Below are 14,319 nucleotides of genomic sequence, written 5' to 3'. Positions count from 1 at the left end.
TTTCTACTTTTAATCGGTTTTGTTCGGTTTATTCGGTTTAATCGGTTATATACCAAACCATATCCAAATCCTACGGTTTTTAAAAAATTATATCCATTCGGTTTATATGGTATATACCAAAACCAAACCATATTATCTATTTTGGTTCGGTTCAGTTCGGTACGGTTCGGTTTTACCATATTGAACAGCCCTAGGTTTCAGTGTCGAGACCTTTTAATATCACGAGCAAGTGTGCCTCTCAACTTATCGGCGGAAATGACTTTGTTCGCAGCGGAACTGCCTCTGCTTCACGACCAAGTGTGTTTCTAATTCATATCCAACTATCCCCAACATTACTTAATTTGAGAATAGCAATTAATTTTGCCTTTTCCTCAGTTTCTGCTCCATCTCTCCCACCACTTGACGTCACTGCTCAGGTATCTACTCTCACTTCCCAGCTATCGAACTTATCTGCTTAAGGTCTTTCTTTAGTATAAATTCCATTTAAACTTATAATCTTTTGTGTTTATATTAAAACATCTAATCTGTTTTGTTATTAAAACTCTGTTTTGTTCCGGTTTCTATCTCCTCTGCCCCTACCCTTGTCTGTTCCCTCTCTGCTACATCTCTCTTCCGATCACAACCATGTTATTTTTGTTAGAGCAGCATTATCCATAACAACTCTATTGGGGTGCTTAAACAATTGTTTAGTATTAAATAGGTGTTAAGCACTTTTTTAAGCAACTTCTAATATTTTGACCTCCAATGCAAGTTGCTTATTTTGGAGTTTCTTTTTACATCAATAACCAAACAACAATGTAACCAAACTATCTCAGTTTCGTATAAATGATGCTTGGGACATGACACAACAAAGGAGAGAAGATGACTTAAACATTCTTTACTACTCTTGTTACTAGTCCGTGACACAAGACTACACAAGACTCAGAACATCAACGACACAAGACATGTTACAACTACACAAGACTCAGTACCACAACAACAGAAGACTACACATGACAACACAATAGGACACAACACTACATCAAACGGTTCAGTCCCACATCGAGAAGACCAGAGAGATCAAACACTAGTCCGTGATTCTTCCACTCCCAATGCTCCACTCTGACCTGAAACACAAATATAAGCATTTAGATTCATCATAAACGAAGACAGGAAACACAAACATAAGCTTCTTCAGAGACAGGAAACAAGTGATTCATACACCTTCCCTTACTTTATTTAGCAACAATGTCGCCTCCCTCTCGTTGATAACTTGATTTCACCTTCAGATTATTGATAATGCAGTCGTCAAGCTTAGTCGTTACCATTATAGATTCATGACGACGGAGGAGGTGTCTTCAAGTTTTCTTTTTTTTTCACAGAGAAAGAGAAAAAGATCATCCCAACATTTAAATACATTCTTATGAATCTTAAGCAAAAGATTAAACAACCATACTTCTCGATGTAGTACGAGGTAATCACACATGAAAGCATCATACTCTACCATTTCGAAACAGAGATACACTTTGAATTCAAAGCATCATCTTTTATTCTCTTGCGATTCCAATGTCTATACAAAAAAGTCTCTACGATTCAAAGATTCCATCTCTGTTTTGCCTTTTGATTCCTAATCTAACTCTACCATATTGAACATACCACACGCAAGCAGCAAAACCAATAAGCTAATTTTCATGAGAATCGATTAACATATTAAGCATCAGATCTTGAACCGAGGTCGAATATTCAGAACCAAAGTTTTGATTTTTTTTTCCAATTTCTCATTTACAATCTCCGGCGGAAAACAGAGCTGTATAAAAAAAAAATAAGAACGATTACCTCATCCTCTATGGCTGATCTGAAGACGAACGATGAGAGGGTTTGGTTGGGTAGTAGAAGGAGAAGGAATCGAGGTTTATGGAATTGAATAAGTTCAACGAACCTGGACATGCGACGGCAACAAGCTGCAAAGCCACCTTGTTTGAATGGTGTTGTCCGTCTCGAGAGAGATGTGGAGAGAAGAAAGCAAAACTCCCTCCATGAAAGGCACGTGTCTCATAAACTACGTTGCTTGTGCAGCTTAATTAAGCGCCGTGGCTTCCCTTAATACATTATTTTCTTTTTTTTTTAATCCAAAAATCACTAAGCACCCCCCTAAGCTACTGCGTTAATGGTGCTCTTAGGTGGGAATTCTCGTCAAGTGAGGCCCAAGTGTTCTAAGTAAATCTAAATAGCACTTCTTAGTTATTACTCTCTTACGAAATACATTAAATAATATTCCATCCGTTTCATATTAAGTGTCGTTGCAGAAATTTTTTTTGTTGCAAAATAATTGTCGTTTTACCATTTCAATGCAGATTTTATTAATTTTATTTTCCAGTTTATTTTTCTATTGGTTGAAATATGGTTAGATGATGAGTAATGATGTTTTATATAGAAAATATACAAAATTAGAAACATCTAATTTTGCATAAATATAAAGTGACATTTAATATGAAACAGAGAGACTATATATTTATATTGTTTTCAGACTATTTGAGTTTGGATTAGTTCTATATGTTTACTATTGTGCTTACTAATGCTGTAAAGCTTGTTATAAAATATCTATACTATAGTTTAAACTTCAGCTCCAAGAATAAACAACCAATTAATATGCTTCGTTTGAGCTAATGAAACAAAAATTTAAAATTAATTGTGGACCTTCTTACCGATAGCCTTTGAGCGAGACTTATTTGGTCAACGAATCTAGTCCAATTCTTCATCTCAACATATTTCTGAAGCTTATATTGTATTGACACATATGTTTTATTCAGTTGCATGGATATAACTTTTCAATTAGAAATTTTTTTGAAGTTTGTAAGACCAATGCGGTTAATACAATATGTGAAGCCGTCAATCAGGCCGGTTAAAATGTTGACTTTTAAAAATCTTCCCCCAGATGGTGGTGTTGGTAATCGGGCGTTGACTTTGCATTGTGTTTCTAAAATTTAACTGTGACTTGTTCGTCCTTTGCTCTCTCGCTTTTCCCCAGTAGTTTTTATGATTGGTGGCATTGTCAATTTGTACCACGGTGGTACCATTTTCTTCCTAGACCGTAGCATGATTGAAGTGTCTTACAGTTGTGAAATTGCAGTTCCCGTCGGTGCTATCATTGAATTTGCCAGCTGAAGAATGAAGATTCCACTTTCATAATTTTTTTTACTTCTGTTTGTACGCAATCAGTTTGTATCGGAAGTTTTAATTGTAACTCTTGTTTAATATTAAAATATTAAATTGGTTTATGAGGTCCATTTAAAACGTAAAAATATTGGTTTTGCCGATTCGTTTCTCTCTAATGAATTAAACGTTGTTCATAAGGTTATATAACTTATCAGATCCTGAATCGTTTGTTCGTCACTTATCCGACCCCGAATTTTAATCATCCCTGTTACACCCGAAAAAGGCTACTGCTTTTAGGCCGGCCCTATAAATTATGAAAATGTTTAAATGTAGTGTGATAGAGGCTCGAACACTCATTAGCCTCCAAAAGTTTCTTAGACAAAGATAATTGACTACACTATTGTTGATTGTTACTGACTAGCCGTCCTATTTTTTATCGACATTTAACTTTATGCTGACTTAGTGGTGTTAGAGTTGCATCTGATCTCATTGGCTGCAGTACTCTGGGTTGTCTTGTATGGGCCTATTTGTTCATTGATATGTTTATGTTGGGCTTTACTAAGCTTGTAAAGTTATTATCAGGAACTTTTTTTTTTGAGGATTACTGTAACAATGCTTGCATGTGATAGTGTCATCCACTGATTGGTGCATAATCAATAAGCCAGATGGTGGTGTTAAAATGCCATCATCCTCACATATAAATTAATTGTCCTCATTAATGTTAGAGTGGTAATTAATCACTTTCACTTGCAACGAATTTTATGCAACTGTAATATTCTTTTTTTTAAGAACTAACCGACTAACCGTAATATTGATACATATTTTTTTTCTCACACTGAAATTTCCATTCACTTAAAGAATATACAGAGATGTGATGCAGTTTTGAGATAAAGATTTTAAGGAGAACCGGTCCTAGGTTTTAGAAGACTAGAAGCAAAAAAAAAGAAAGAAGTAGAAACAAGACTGGCAAAAAGCTTGAGACAAAATTTTCGAATTTTTAGAAGAAGAAATATTTATCTGAAATTTTAACTTAGAATGACTTATGACATTTCTCCATATCTATACATAAAACATAAGTTAATTAATGTACATCCTATAACAACATACTAACATTTGTAGGAACGTTTTTTATTTATGCCTATTAATATCTAGAATAATTTTTATATTTACAAACATGTCATTATAATATCTCACCTCTTTAAGTATTCTTATAGTGTTTTATACTAAATGCAATATTTTTAAAACCAACTCGAAGCTGGACCAGAGTTTATTTGAGTTGCGGTTCAATATGATTTGACCATGTCAAATCTGGTTCAATAATTTGGTTCAATATTTTTTAGATATAAAAATTTAAAAGTAAAATTAGTAAATATGATACAATAAAAATATAAATAGAAATCAAATGTTAAATATTAATGACAAAATAAAAAATATAAGATATTACAAATATAAAATATTTTCTTATTTTTGATAATTTTAATCGTTTTTATAAAATTCAATAACTTAGAGTCCCAATCCGACTATTTGACAGCTTCATGGTCAAACCCATTGTTAGATCCAATCCGAATACGTGATCGGTTCATGATCGAACCTGGCCCAATCACTGGATCGATCCGGTTTTAAAATCACATACTCATGTGAGTCTTATCGCACCACCAAGCATCTAATCAATTATGTCATTCATACTCATATTATTATGTAAGTTAAAAACTATATATATATTTATGTGTGTAATTTTATTTATTTATTTAATAATATAATTTTAATCTCATTCCGCGCAAGACGCATGTATTATACTATTAAATATTATAATCACTAACACATGTCTCTTTCACGGCCATATTCATAAATTACCAATCTGTCCAGATTCCGACAGCTCCACCCAGGACTGTCTCCAGTCTCCACCATCTTCCTTATTCTTAACACTGTAAATAGGGTCAGGTCCAAGATGAAAAACATAGTCATTGGCCTTTAAGACAACAATAACATACAAAAGTAAAGAAAATACAAATTTAACTATTACTTTAGTAGTAGTAATTACTACAAAATGGAGAGAAAGTCTCTCGAAGTCGAGTCTATGGATCACCAAAAACTTTCCTCCGCCATGTACGATGGCTCTGTTACGGCCGTTGATTCTGTTAAAGAAGATGTCAGGAGACCAAAGTCGTTTATAGAGGCTGGAAAGTCCTTCCATTCCTTTCATCATTCGTAACGCAATAATATTATCAGTTACCGTGCTCTACAAACTTTCTTCTTACTAGTGTTAAAAAAAACTTTCTTCTTTTGGAAACTATCTATATTATTAAAAGAGAAGTACAAAATAGAAATACCCCTTAGTTTTACCACTTATTTACATTAAAATGCCATTGAGATATTTATTGAACCTATATTTAAGCATGCTTGTCTTTTCCTAATTTAAATAATAGATTTAAGCATTTAATGTCTTTCCAAAATTTAAATAATAGATTTCTTTTATCAAATCATAACCAAAATAAATTTTCTAATGTATTTCGTATTAACATAATCAATATTTTTAATATTTATAAGTAATAAATAAAAAAATAAAAAAATCACACATCATAATCAATTTATATAACATATAAATAAAATATAAAATAGTTTATTCATATATTAGTATAATGCTTTCACAATATAAGTCCAATTAGTTATAAATATTGGATTTGTTTATATTATACATTGTGATATAATAGATGATTAAAATCACAAAATATAATTATTCAAAGTAATAAATGAAATTGTTATGTTTAAAAATGTTATATTAACAAATGTGTAGTAAATATTCATACGGTCACGGGTCAAGCTCTAGAAATAAATAACAACAGCAAGATTATTTTTCTTTATCAAATTTATTTTAATAGAAATTATAGTTCCAAATATGTTTATATATTTTATGTACTTATAAATTTATTTTCTTTGTCTTTAAGGAAACTTAGATTTTTGAAATTGGAAAAAATATGACCACCTCTATATTATTTTAATTAGGAAATTTAAAATTTATATCAAAATATTTTATTAAAATTTTAATTTTAATTTTTATTATAGCTACAAAGATTAATTTTCAATATAAATTTATGTTTCAATATTACAAATGCATCATTTAATATAAACAAAAAAAAACTAAAAACATAAAAGAAATACCCGCCCGGTCGGGCGGGTCAAGATCTAGTTTCTTTTATTAGGGAATCCTATTGTGATTAGGATTACCTATAGATAAGCTTCATTAAGATAATGATAGACCTATGTTGTTAGAGATAACTACAAGAAGATATAGGATATTGTGGTCGGTCATTCTCGTGTATATATATTGTTGTAAAGAGTTTCAATGAATACAAGTTAACAGTTTATCATTCAATCTCTACTTTACAGGCTCCAAATGGGTACACAGGATCAAATACAACGCAGACGGCACCATTGAAAGACATAAGTCTCGTTTGGTTGGATGTGGAAACAGACAGATCGCAGGTGATGATTATGGTGAAACATTTGCTCCGGTTGTCAAAATGGCGACAGTTCGAAGCTTATTAAGTCTTGTTGCAGCAAAGGGTTGGGAAGCTCATCAAATGGATGTTCACAACGCTTTCTTACATGGTGATCTAGAAGAGGAAGTTTATATGTGCTTACCACCTGGTTTTACTCATGAGGATCCACGCAAAGTTTGTAGGCTTCGTAAAGCTATATATGGTTTGAAGCAAGCGCCTCGTTGCTGGTTTGCAAAGTTATCCAAGGCGCTAATTGAGTTTGGCTTTGTACAGTCATATTCAGATTATTCTTTATTCACATATACTAAAGGAATGAAAGAAGTTCGAGTTCTAGTGTATGTTGATGATTTGGTCCTCGCAAGTAATGATCTCGGGTTACTAGAGAAGTTCAAGACCTATTTAGGTGATTGTTTTCGTATGAAGGACCTAGGCAAGTTAAAATACTTCTTGGGGATCGAGGTGGCAAGATCAGATGAAGGAATCTTCCTCTCTCAAAGAACATATGCGTTGGACATTATTGCGGATTGTGGCTTACTTGGAGCTAAACCTGTGTCTATCCCGGTTGAGCAGAATCATCATTTGGCAGCAGACAAAGGACCGCTGTTCTCAGACCCAAAGAAGTATAGACGTCTCGTAGGACGTCTTGTGTATTTATCAATAACGCGTCCTGAACTCTGTTATGCAATTCACTTATTATCTCAGTTTATGAAGGCACCGCATGTGGTGCATTGGGAAGCTGCTCTTCGTGTGGTTCGGTTTCTCAAAGGCTGTCCTGGACAAGGGATACTTTTACGTTCAGATAGCAATCTCGAACTCTCAGTATATGTCGACGCAGACTGGAGTACATGTCCACTCACGCGACGGTCCTTAAGTTCTTATGTTGTGCTTCTTGGAGGGAATCCTATTTCGTGGAAAACTAAGAAGCAGAAAACGGTTTCAGATTCTTCTGCTGAAGCAGAATATCGTGCAATGGCCGCAGCCACGAAAGAGATGAAATGGATCGTTCCTTTGATGAAAGAGCTTGGCGTTCAAGTTGACAAACCAGTTCCTTTCTTCTGTGATAGTAAAGCAGCGATTCATATAGCCGCTAACCCTGTCTTTCATGAGCGTACCAAACATATTGAAAGAGACTGTCACAGGGTGCGCGATGCCATTAAAGATCGTCTTATCTCTACTACATACGTCCGCAGCAAGGATCAGATTGCTGACATTTTAACCAAAGCTTTGGGGCGTTCTCAGTTTGAGTTTCTATCGTCCAAGTTGGGCATTCAAGATCTTCATGCTCCAACTTGAGGGGGAGTATTAGGGAATCCTATTGTGATTAGGATTACCTATAGATAAGCTTCATTAAGATAATGATAGACCTATGTTGTTAGAGATAACTACAAGAAGATATAGGATATTGTGGTCGGTCATTCTCGTGTATATATATTGTTGTAAAGAGTTTCAATGAATACAAGTTAACAGTTTATCATTCAATCTCTACTTTACATCTTTTGTCGTTTTGTTGTCTTAAGTTTTCACTTAGTCATAATATTGAAGTCTTATGATCTTGGTTAATTTTTGTTGTTGTTACCACCAGGAAATGAGACATTTGAGAAGCTTGGGATCATTGGAACACTATCAAACCTTCTGGTTTATTTAACTTCTGTCTTCAACATGAAGAGTGTCACAGCTGCAACAATCATCAATGCCTTTGCTGGCACAGTCAACTTCGGAACTTTCGTCGCTGCTTTCCTTTGCGACACTTACTTCGGTCGATACAAGACTCTTAACGTTGCGGTCCTCGCCTGTTTTCTTGTAAAGATCCATCCCCTCATAACTCTTTCTTCCTCTACAGGCAATCTTGGTTTATAACCTAAAAAAAAATCTGGTTCTTGTTTTGTAGGGATCACTTGCGATACTATTGACTGCTGCAGTGCCACAACTACATCCAGCTCCATGCGGCACAGCGAGCTCGTGTATCGGGCCAAGTGGTGGCCAGATAGCGTTTTTAATGATGGGTCTTGGGATTCTTGTCGTGGGAGCAGGAGGGATTAGACCATGCAATCTAGCTTTCGGAGCTGATCAGTTTAACCCGAAGAGCGGGTCAGGGAAGAGAGGGATTGATAGTTTCTTCAACTGGTACTTCTTCACCTTCACTTTCGCCCAGATCTTGTCTTTGACAGTAGTTGTCTATGTCCAGTCTAATGTCAGTTGGACCATCGGTTTAACCATCCCGGTTGTTCTAATGTTCTTGGCCTCCGTGATTTTCTTTGCGGGTGCTAGTTGTATGTTAAGATCGAAGCCTCAGGTAGTCCATTGGCTAGTGTAGCTCATGTTATAACGGCTGCTATCAAGAAACACAGGTTAAAGTCAGTGAAACAGCCTTGGCTGAACCTTTACAACTACTACCCATCAAAATACGCAAACGCCAAGCTCAAATACACCGAACAATTCACGTAAACACACAATTTTAAACTGGTAAAAAAGCAACGTTTAGGCTGGATATATATATATATATATATTTTTTTTGAATGAATGTTAAATTTATTCATATCAAAACATTTTTACAATGACTGCATCTATAGTTGATATATATATATATATATATACTTTTGACTCAATAAAAAACTCAAAAAGATTCAGTAAAAACATTGTTTATCAACGCACCTAAAACTAGTCTAGGTTTGTCTTTTTTGATGCTTTATGTTTACTGAGAGAGATTCATACTCGGCAGGTTTCTCGACAAGGCGGCGATCTTGACTCCTGAAGACAAGTTGGAGGCTGATGGTAAGCCTGTGAATCCATGGAATCTATGTACAATGCAACAAGTTGAAGAAGTGAAGTGCATCATGAGAGTGCTTCCTATATGGTTTGCTTCATCGATTTACTACTTAACCATCGCGCAACAAATGACTTATCCTGTCTTCCAAGCTCTCCAGAGTGATCGTCGCCTAGGCTCCGGAGGTTTCATGATCCCGGCAGCCACCTATGTTGTCTTCTTGATGACTGGCATGACCCTCTTCATCATATTTTATGACCGTGTATTGGTTCCTACATTTAAACGTATAACCGGTATAGAGACGGGTATAACGCTCTTGCAAAGAATCGGAGCCGGGATTTTCTTCGCCTTGTTAAGCTTAATTGTCTCTGGTTTCGTCGAGGAGCGTAGGAGAACTTTAGCACTAACTAAACCGACACTCGGTTTAGCGCCACGGAAGGGAGAAATCTCCTCAATGTCGGCTATGTGGCTGATTCCGCAGCTTGTACTTGCTGGTATAGCCGACGCATTTGGAGCTATTGGGCAGATGGAGTTTTACTACAAGAAGTTCCCTGAGAACATGAGGAGTTTTGCTGGTTCTATCTTTTACGTAGGAGGAGGAGTTTCGAGTTACATCAGTAGCTTCTTGATCACAACGGTTCACAGGATGACGCAAAATGATTTGTGAGTTGTAAACACTCTTAAACGTAAAACTAGTGAAGTTTATGAAATTTGATTTGTATATCTCTTAATATTCTTAGAACGACATTGGAACCTTGCCTTGCATTAATTGCTTATAGCTATTGATTTGTTTTATGTTAAATATATATTCATTTAGTAGCTATAAGCTATTTTGATCTAATGAATTTTGTTTTATGTTGATGTTTGATGACGTCGAAGGGGAGATGGTTCTCAAGTCCAAATAAAGTGGACGAACACTCTAAATTTCATATAATGTTGCTTTTAATGAAACATATTTTGTTTTGATCTTATGTTTTAGTATTTTTGTAATACTTATTTACATTAGTTAATTTCATCAGATTTACTTTTGTTACTTCAAAATTTACATAATCATAAACATATTTTAGATAGTGTTAATGGTATTATCATTCGGAAATTAATATAACTATTACTTACTTTAATTGAGTGCTAATACTAATGACTTCTACTAATGAGTCAATTCATTAAAACCATTATCAAAATAATTTAAATAAAAAATGGATTGATCCAATTCATTAAGTAAATGAGCTGGGTTCATTCATAAATCCATACATGGTTTGGTTCATATGTTATAGGCTGGTTTGAGTTGGTTTATTCATTTTGACACCTTTATCATTTGCATTTCCGCCTGAAATTTTGTTTGCTGTTGATTTGGCTCTTTTTATCGTTTGGCGCATCGTTTTGCCGCTTTCTCCTCTTCTATATAAATACTGTATCTGCCTTCAATGTTTATTGAAAATAAAATCAGTAATGATGTGTTAGTTCTGGTGATATTTAGCATATATATGTTTTGGTTACACATTTTTATTTTATCTTTTGATATAAATCAAGTTTTTTTTCTTTCATTTGCAAGTATATGATGTGTTAGTTTTGGTGATATGTAGCCTATAATGACTAACTAAACTGAGCTTGTTAATTCCAATAAAATTTGTTTTTCAAAAAAACTATCTATGCATATTCTTTTCTTTTGTTTGTTGGCCACCTCTAATTCTTATTTTTATCGTTAAAATCATGTTTTGAATTTGACCTAATGATGTACAAGTTTTTCCTAACATCACATTTTTTTTAAATAACATTATTTTGATTTTGAAATAACATTTGTTTTACCATTGAGTTTATTATGCGGTTATTTATGAAGGTATTTTTGATTTTGTATAATTTGTTATTGATATTAAAGTCTTATTGTTAAATTGGATTTATACAATATTTCTGTTCATGGATCCTTCGGAGCTCAAAGGTCTGCTCCATGTACTGTTTATTTTTAAGTACTGTGTCTAATTTATATATTTTATGTCTTTTAAAATTCTATCAATATCTGTAGGATCTATCTACTTTGCCCTTCATGGTGCTACAATTCCTGCTGATCAGCTATATGCTCAAGGTTAGTCAATGTGAAATTTAATAGACATGTTATATCATTGATTCACTTAATAGGAGCTTATAATGTTGTTGCATTATATCATTGATTGAGGCTATTCATAATGATATCATTTAACCAAAGCTTGTAATTACCCAAACTGTTGAGCATTCATTTTCATTTGTTTGTGGTTTGTGTTAACAAAAGTGGTATTTTGCTTCGTAAACTTACCTATACAGCTGAATAGTCAATGTGAAATTTAATATACATGTTATATCATTGATTCACTTAATATGATCTTATAATGTTGTTGCATTATATCATTGAATGACATAGACTGTTCATAATGATATCATTTAACTAATGCTTGTAACTAGCCAAACTGTTGAGCATTCATTTGTGGTTTGTGTTAACAAAAGTGGTCTTTTGCTTCGTAAACTTACCTAAACAGCTGAATAGTCAATGTGAAATTTAATATACATGTTATATCATTGATTCACTTAATAGGAGCTTATAATGTTGTTGCATTATATCATTGATTGACATTGTCCTACACAACCAGGAATGGGCCTCTTTGGCTTCAGCGGGTGCTTGATCATGATGCTGAATTACCCTAGCAATCGCTCCTGGTGCTTATCGGGTATCTCTTGAGTTCAGGTGCTTTCTGTGAAGGTTTTCTCGATGTTTGGTGACTGTGTTGCCTACTTTTTAATTTATGGTACCTACTGGTATCTTTGCTTTTATCTTTACTTTGTCCTTTTGTTGATGTAATGGCTTTTGCCTTCAACTGGTTTCCGTTTTGGAACTTATCAATGAAGTATTCAGTGTTAAAAAAAAAAACATTGACTGTTCATAATGATATCATTTAACTAATGCTTGTAACTACCCAAATTGTTGAGCATAAGTTTTCGTTTGATATTAACGTTTGTGGTTTGTGTTAGCAAAAGTGGTCTTTTGCTTCGTAAACTTACCTAAACAGCTGAATATATTTCAATTTGATATTTATTTGGTTGTGTTAATAATACTTATTTTTTCTCTCCGGTTAAGGTGTGACCAAGCAAGCTCTTGTAGCTCCTCTCCTGCAGCTAATCTCAGTGCTCAAGTGTCTACCCTGACTGCCTAAGTGTCTACCATGACTGCACAAGTTTCTTCTCTTACTGCCCAAGTAACAACTCTCTCTATCCCAACCCTTGCCCGTTCCTTCTCTGCCGCCCCATTCATATCACCAGATATTTATTATAACCTCATTATTCTTAAATGGTCAAAACAAATCTGCGCTTACAATACACAAGTCATCAAAACTATGTTGTGATGACTTTTTGCTGATTCAAAACATAGTTTTGATGACTATTAAAGAGTCAAACTAACTAAACAGCTAATCCTATCAAAACGTAGTCAAGACTATGTCATCAAGATTATTTAGTTGTTTAGTCTTTAATAGTCACCAAGACTATTTAGTCTGTAATAGTCATCAAGAATTAGCTATTTAGCCGTTTAGTCGAGATTATGTCATCAAAACGTAGTTGGTTTGAAGTCATCACAATTTCAATTTGTTTTGACTCTTTCAAATTTCTTAGTTGGTTTGACTAAGAAATTTTGAAAGAGTCAAACCAACTAAACAGCTAATTCTATTATTATTGTGCATCATTGTCCACTACAAGAAAACACAAGTTTTACGAGGGCAGTTTTCCTCGTTACTTCGTCGTAAAAGCAGTGTTACGACGAATTAGCGAGGAAACGCGTTTCGTCGTTATACGTTTGTCGTAACGCATATATCCTCGCTAATTCGTCGTAAGTTAGCGAGGAAATAATTTCGTCGTAAAAGCGAAGGAGGATATTTCGTCGTAAAGACCACGTAAAGATTCCACGTAAGGACGTCGCTAAGTTTCCTCGTAAATACCACGAAAAGCTTTCCTCGTAAAACCCACGTAAATAAATACTCGTAAAATTAACGTAAATACCTTGAGAGCTTTCCACGTAAAGAAAACGTAAAAACCTTGATAGATTTCCACGTTATTTCCATGTAAATGTTTCCTCGTAAAAACCACGTTAAGCTTCCACGTAAAGAAGCCGCAAAATTAGCTACGAATTTACTTCGTTTCATTATTTTATAGAAATATAAAAAATTATAATTATAAATATAATTATAAATATAATTTAAATTATTAATAAAATTAAAATTCTAAAAAAATCAAAACCAAAATATTTTATATAGAAATAAGTTTTGAATTCATAATACAATAACCGAAATTAAAAAGAACTAAGGGTGGTCGTTAATTAATCGCCTCGTAGAATTCATCACTCCTCGCCTGAACATCCGCCTCGGCATGTGAGTCGTCGGTCGGTGACTGGCCTGGGATAGGATTTTGTTGTCGCATGGTCCTCAACAAAGTCGCCCATTCCGGATTTGTGGCCGCTACAACGTCCAAGAAGCCCTCGAGTCCACCCATACGAGATCGGAGCTGAGTAGACTCTATACGCAGCTGAGTAGACTCTCTACGCAGCTCTTCGGACTCCCTACGCAGCTGAGAGACTTCCTCATCCCGCTTTCAAAATAACGCATCAATGGATCCTCGCAATTGAGTAGAATATAGGTGTGTGCACTATGAGCGTCTTGTTCACTCGACCACCAAACCTCTTTAGACTTCCCACCGAGCCGTCCAATCTGGCTAAAGATGTCTGGAACACCAGCAACTGCATATGTTGGCGCAACTCCACCATCATCATATCTTCTTGGAGCTCTTCTACGGGTACGTACTTTTGACGCAAAGTAGTACGATGTGAAGTGAGAAACTTCTTCCGTCAAACTTCCAGCAATTATAGAACCTTCAACTTTGGCGAGGTTCTTTGCTTTTCCCTTCAAA

General features: G+C 34.6%; 1 protein-coding gene and 1 long non-coding RNA gene across 2 annotated transcripts; one reads left to right on the top strand and one right to left on the bottom strand.

Annotated features, from left to right (window-relative positions):
- Positions 1–852: 852 nt before the first annotated feature.
- On the bottom strand, positions 853–5,482 carry LOC103837422. Its single transcript, XR_626915.3, has 3 exons — positions 1,816–5,482; positions 1,214–1,346; positions 853–1,106 (listed from the first exon to the last, which is right to left on the bottom strand). It is a non-coding gene; the product is annotated as an uncharacterized LOC103837422 (long non-coding RNA).
- Positions 5,483–8,207: 2,725 nt separating this feature from the next.
- On the top strand, positions 8,208–12,849 carry LOC103837490 (protein NRT1/ PTR FAMILY 2.11; the record flags this gene model as incomplete). Its single annotated transcript, XM_009113848.3, is given in 4 exon segments — positions 8,208–8,435; positions 8,524–8,899; positions 8,902–9,076; positions 9,355–12,849. Coding segments are annotated over 4 exon segments (1,491 nt in total), but the record flags the coding sequence as incomplete, so codon positions are not given.
- Between the last annotated feature and the right edge of the window lie 1,470 nt (positions 12,850–14,319).

This window comes from Brassica rapa, chromosome A09, assembly GCF_000309985.2.
Source record: "Brassica rapa cultivar Chiifu-401-42 chromosome A09, CAAS_Brap_v3.01, whole genome shotgun sequence".
NCBI lineage: Eukaryota > Viridiplantae > Streptophyta > Magnoliopsida > Brassicales > Brassicaceae > Brassica > Brassica rapa.
This window is presented reverse-complemented; position numbering and strand designations above follow the sequence as displayed.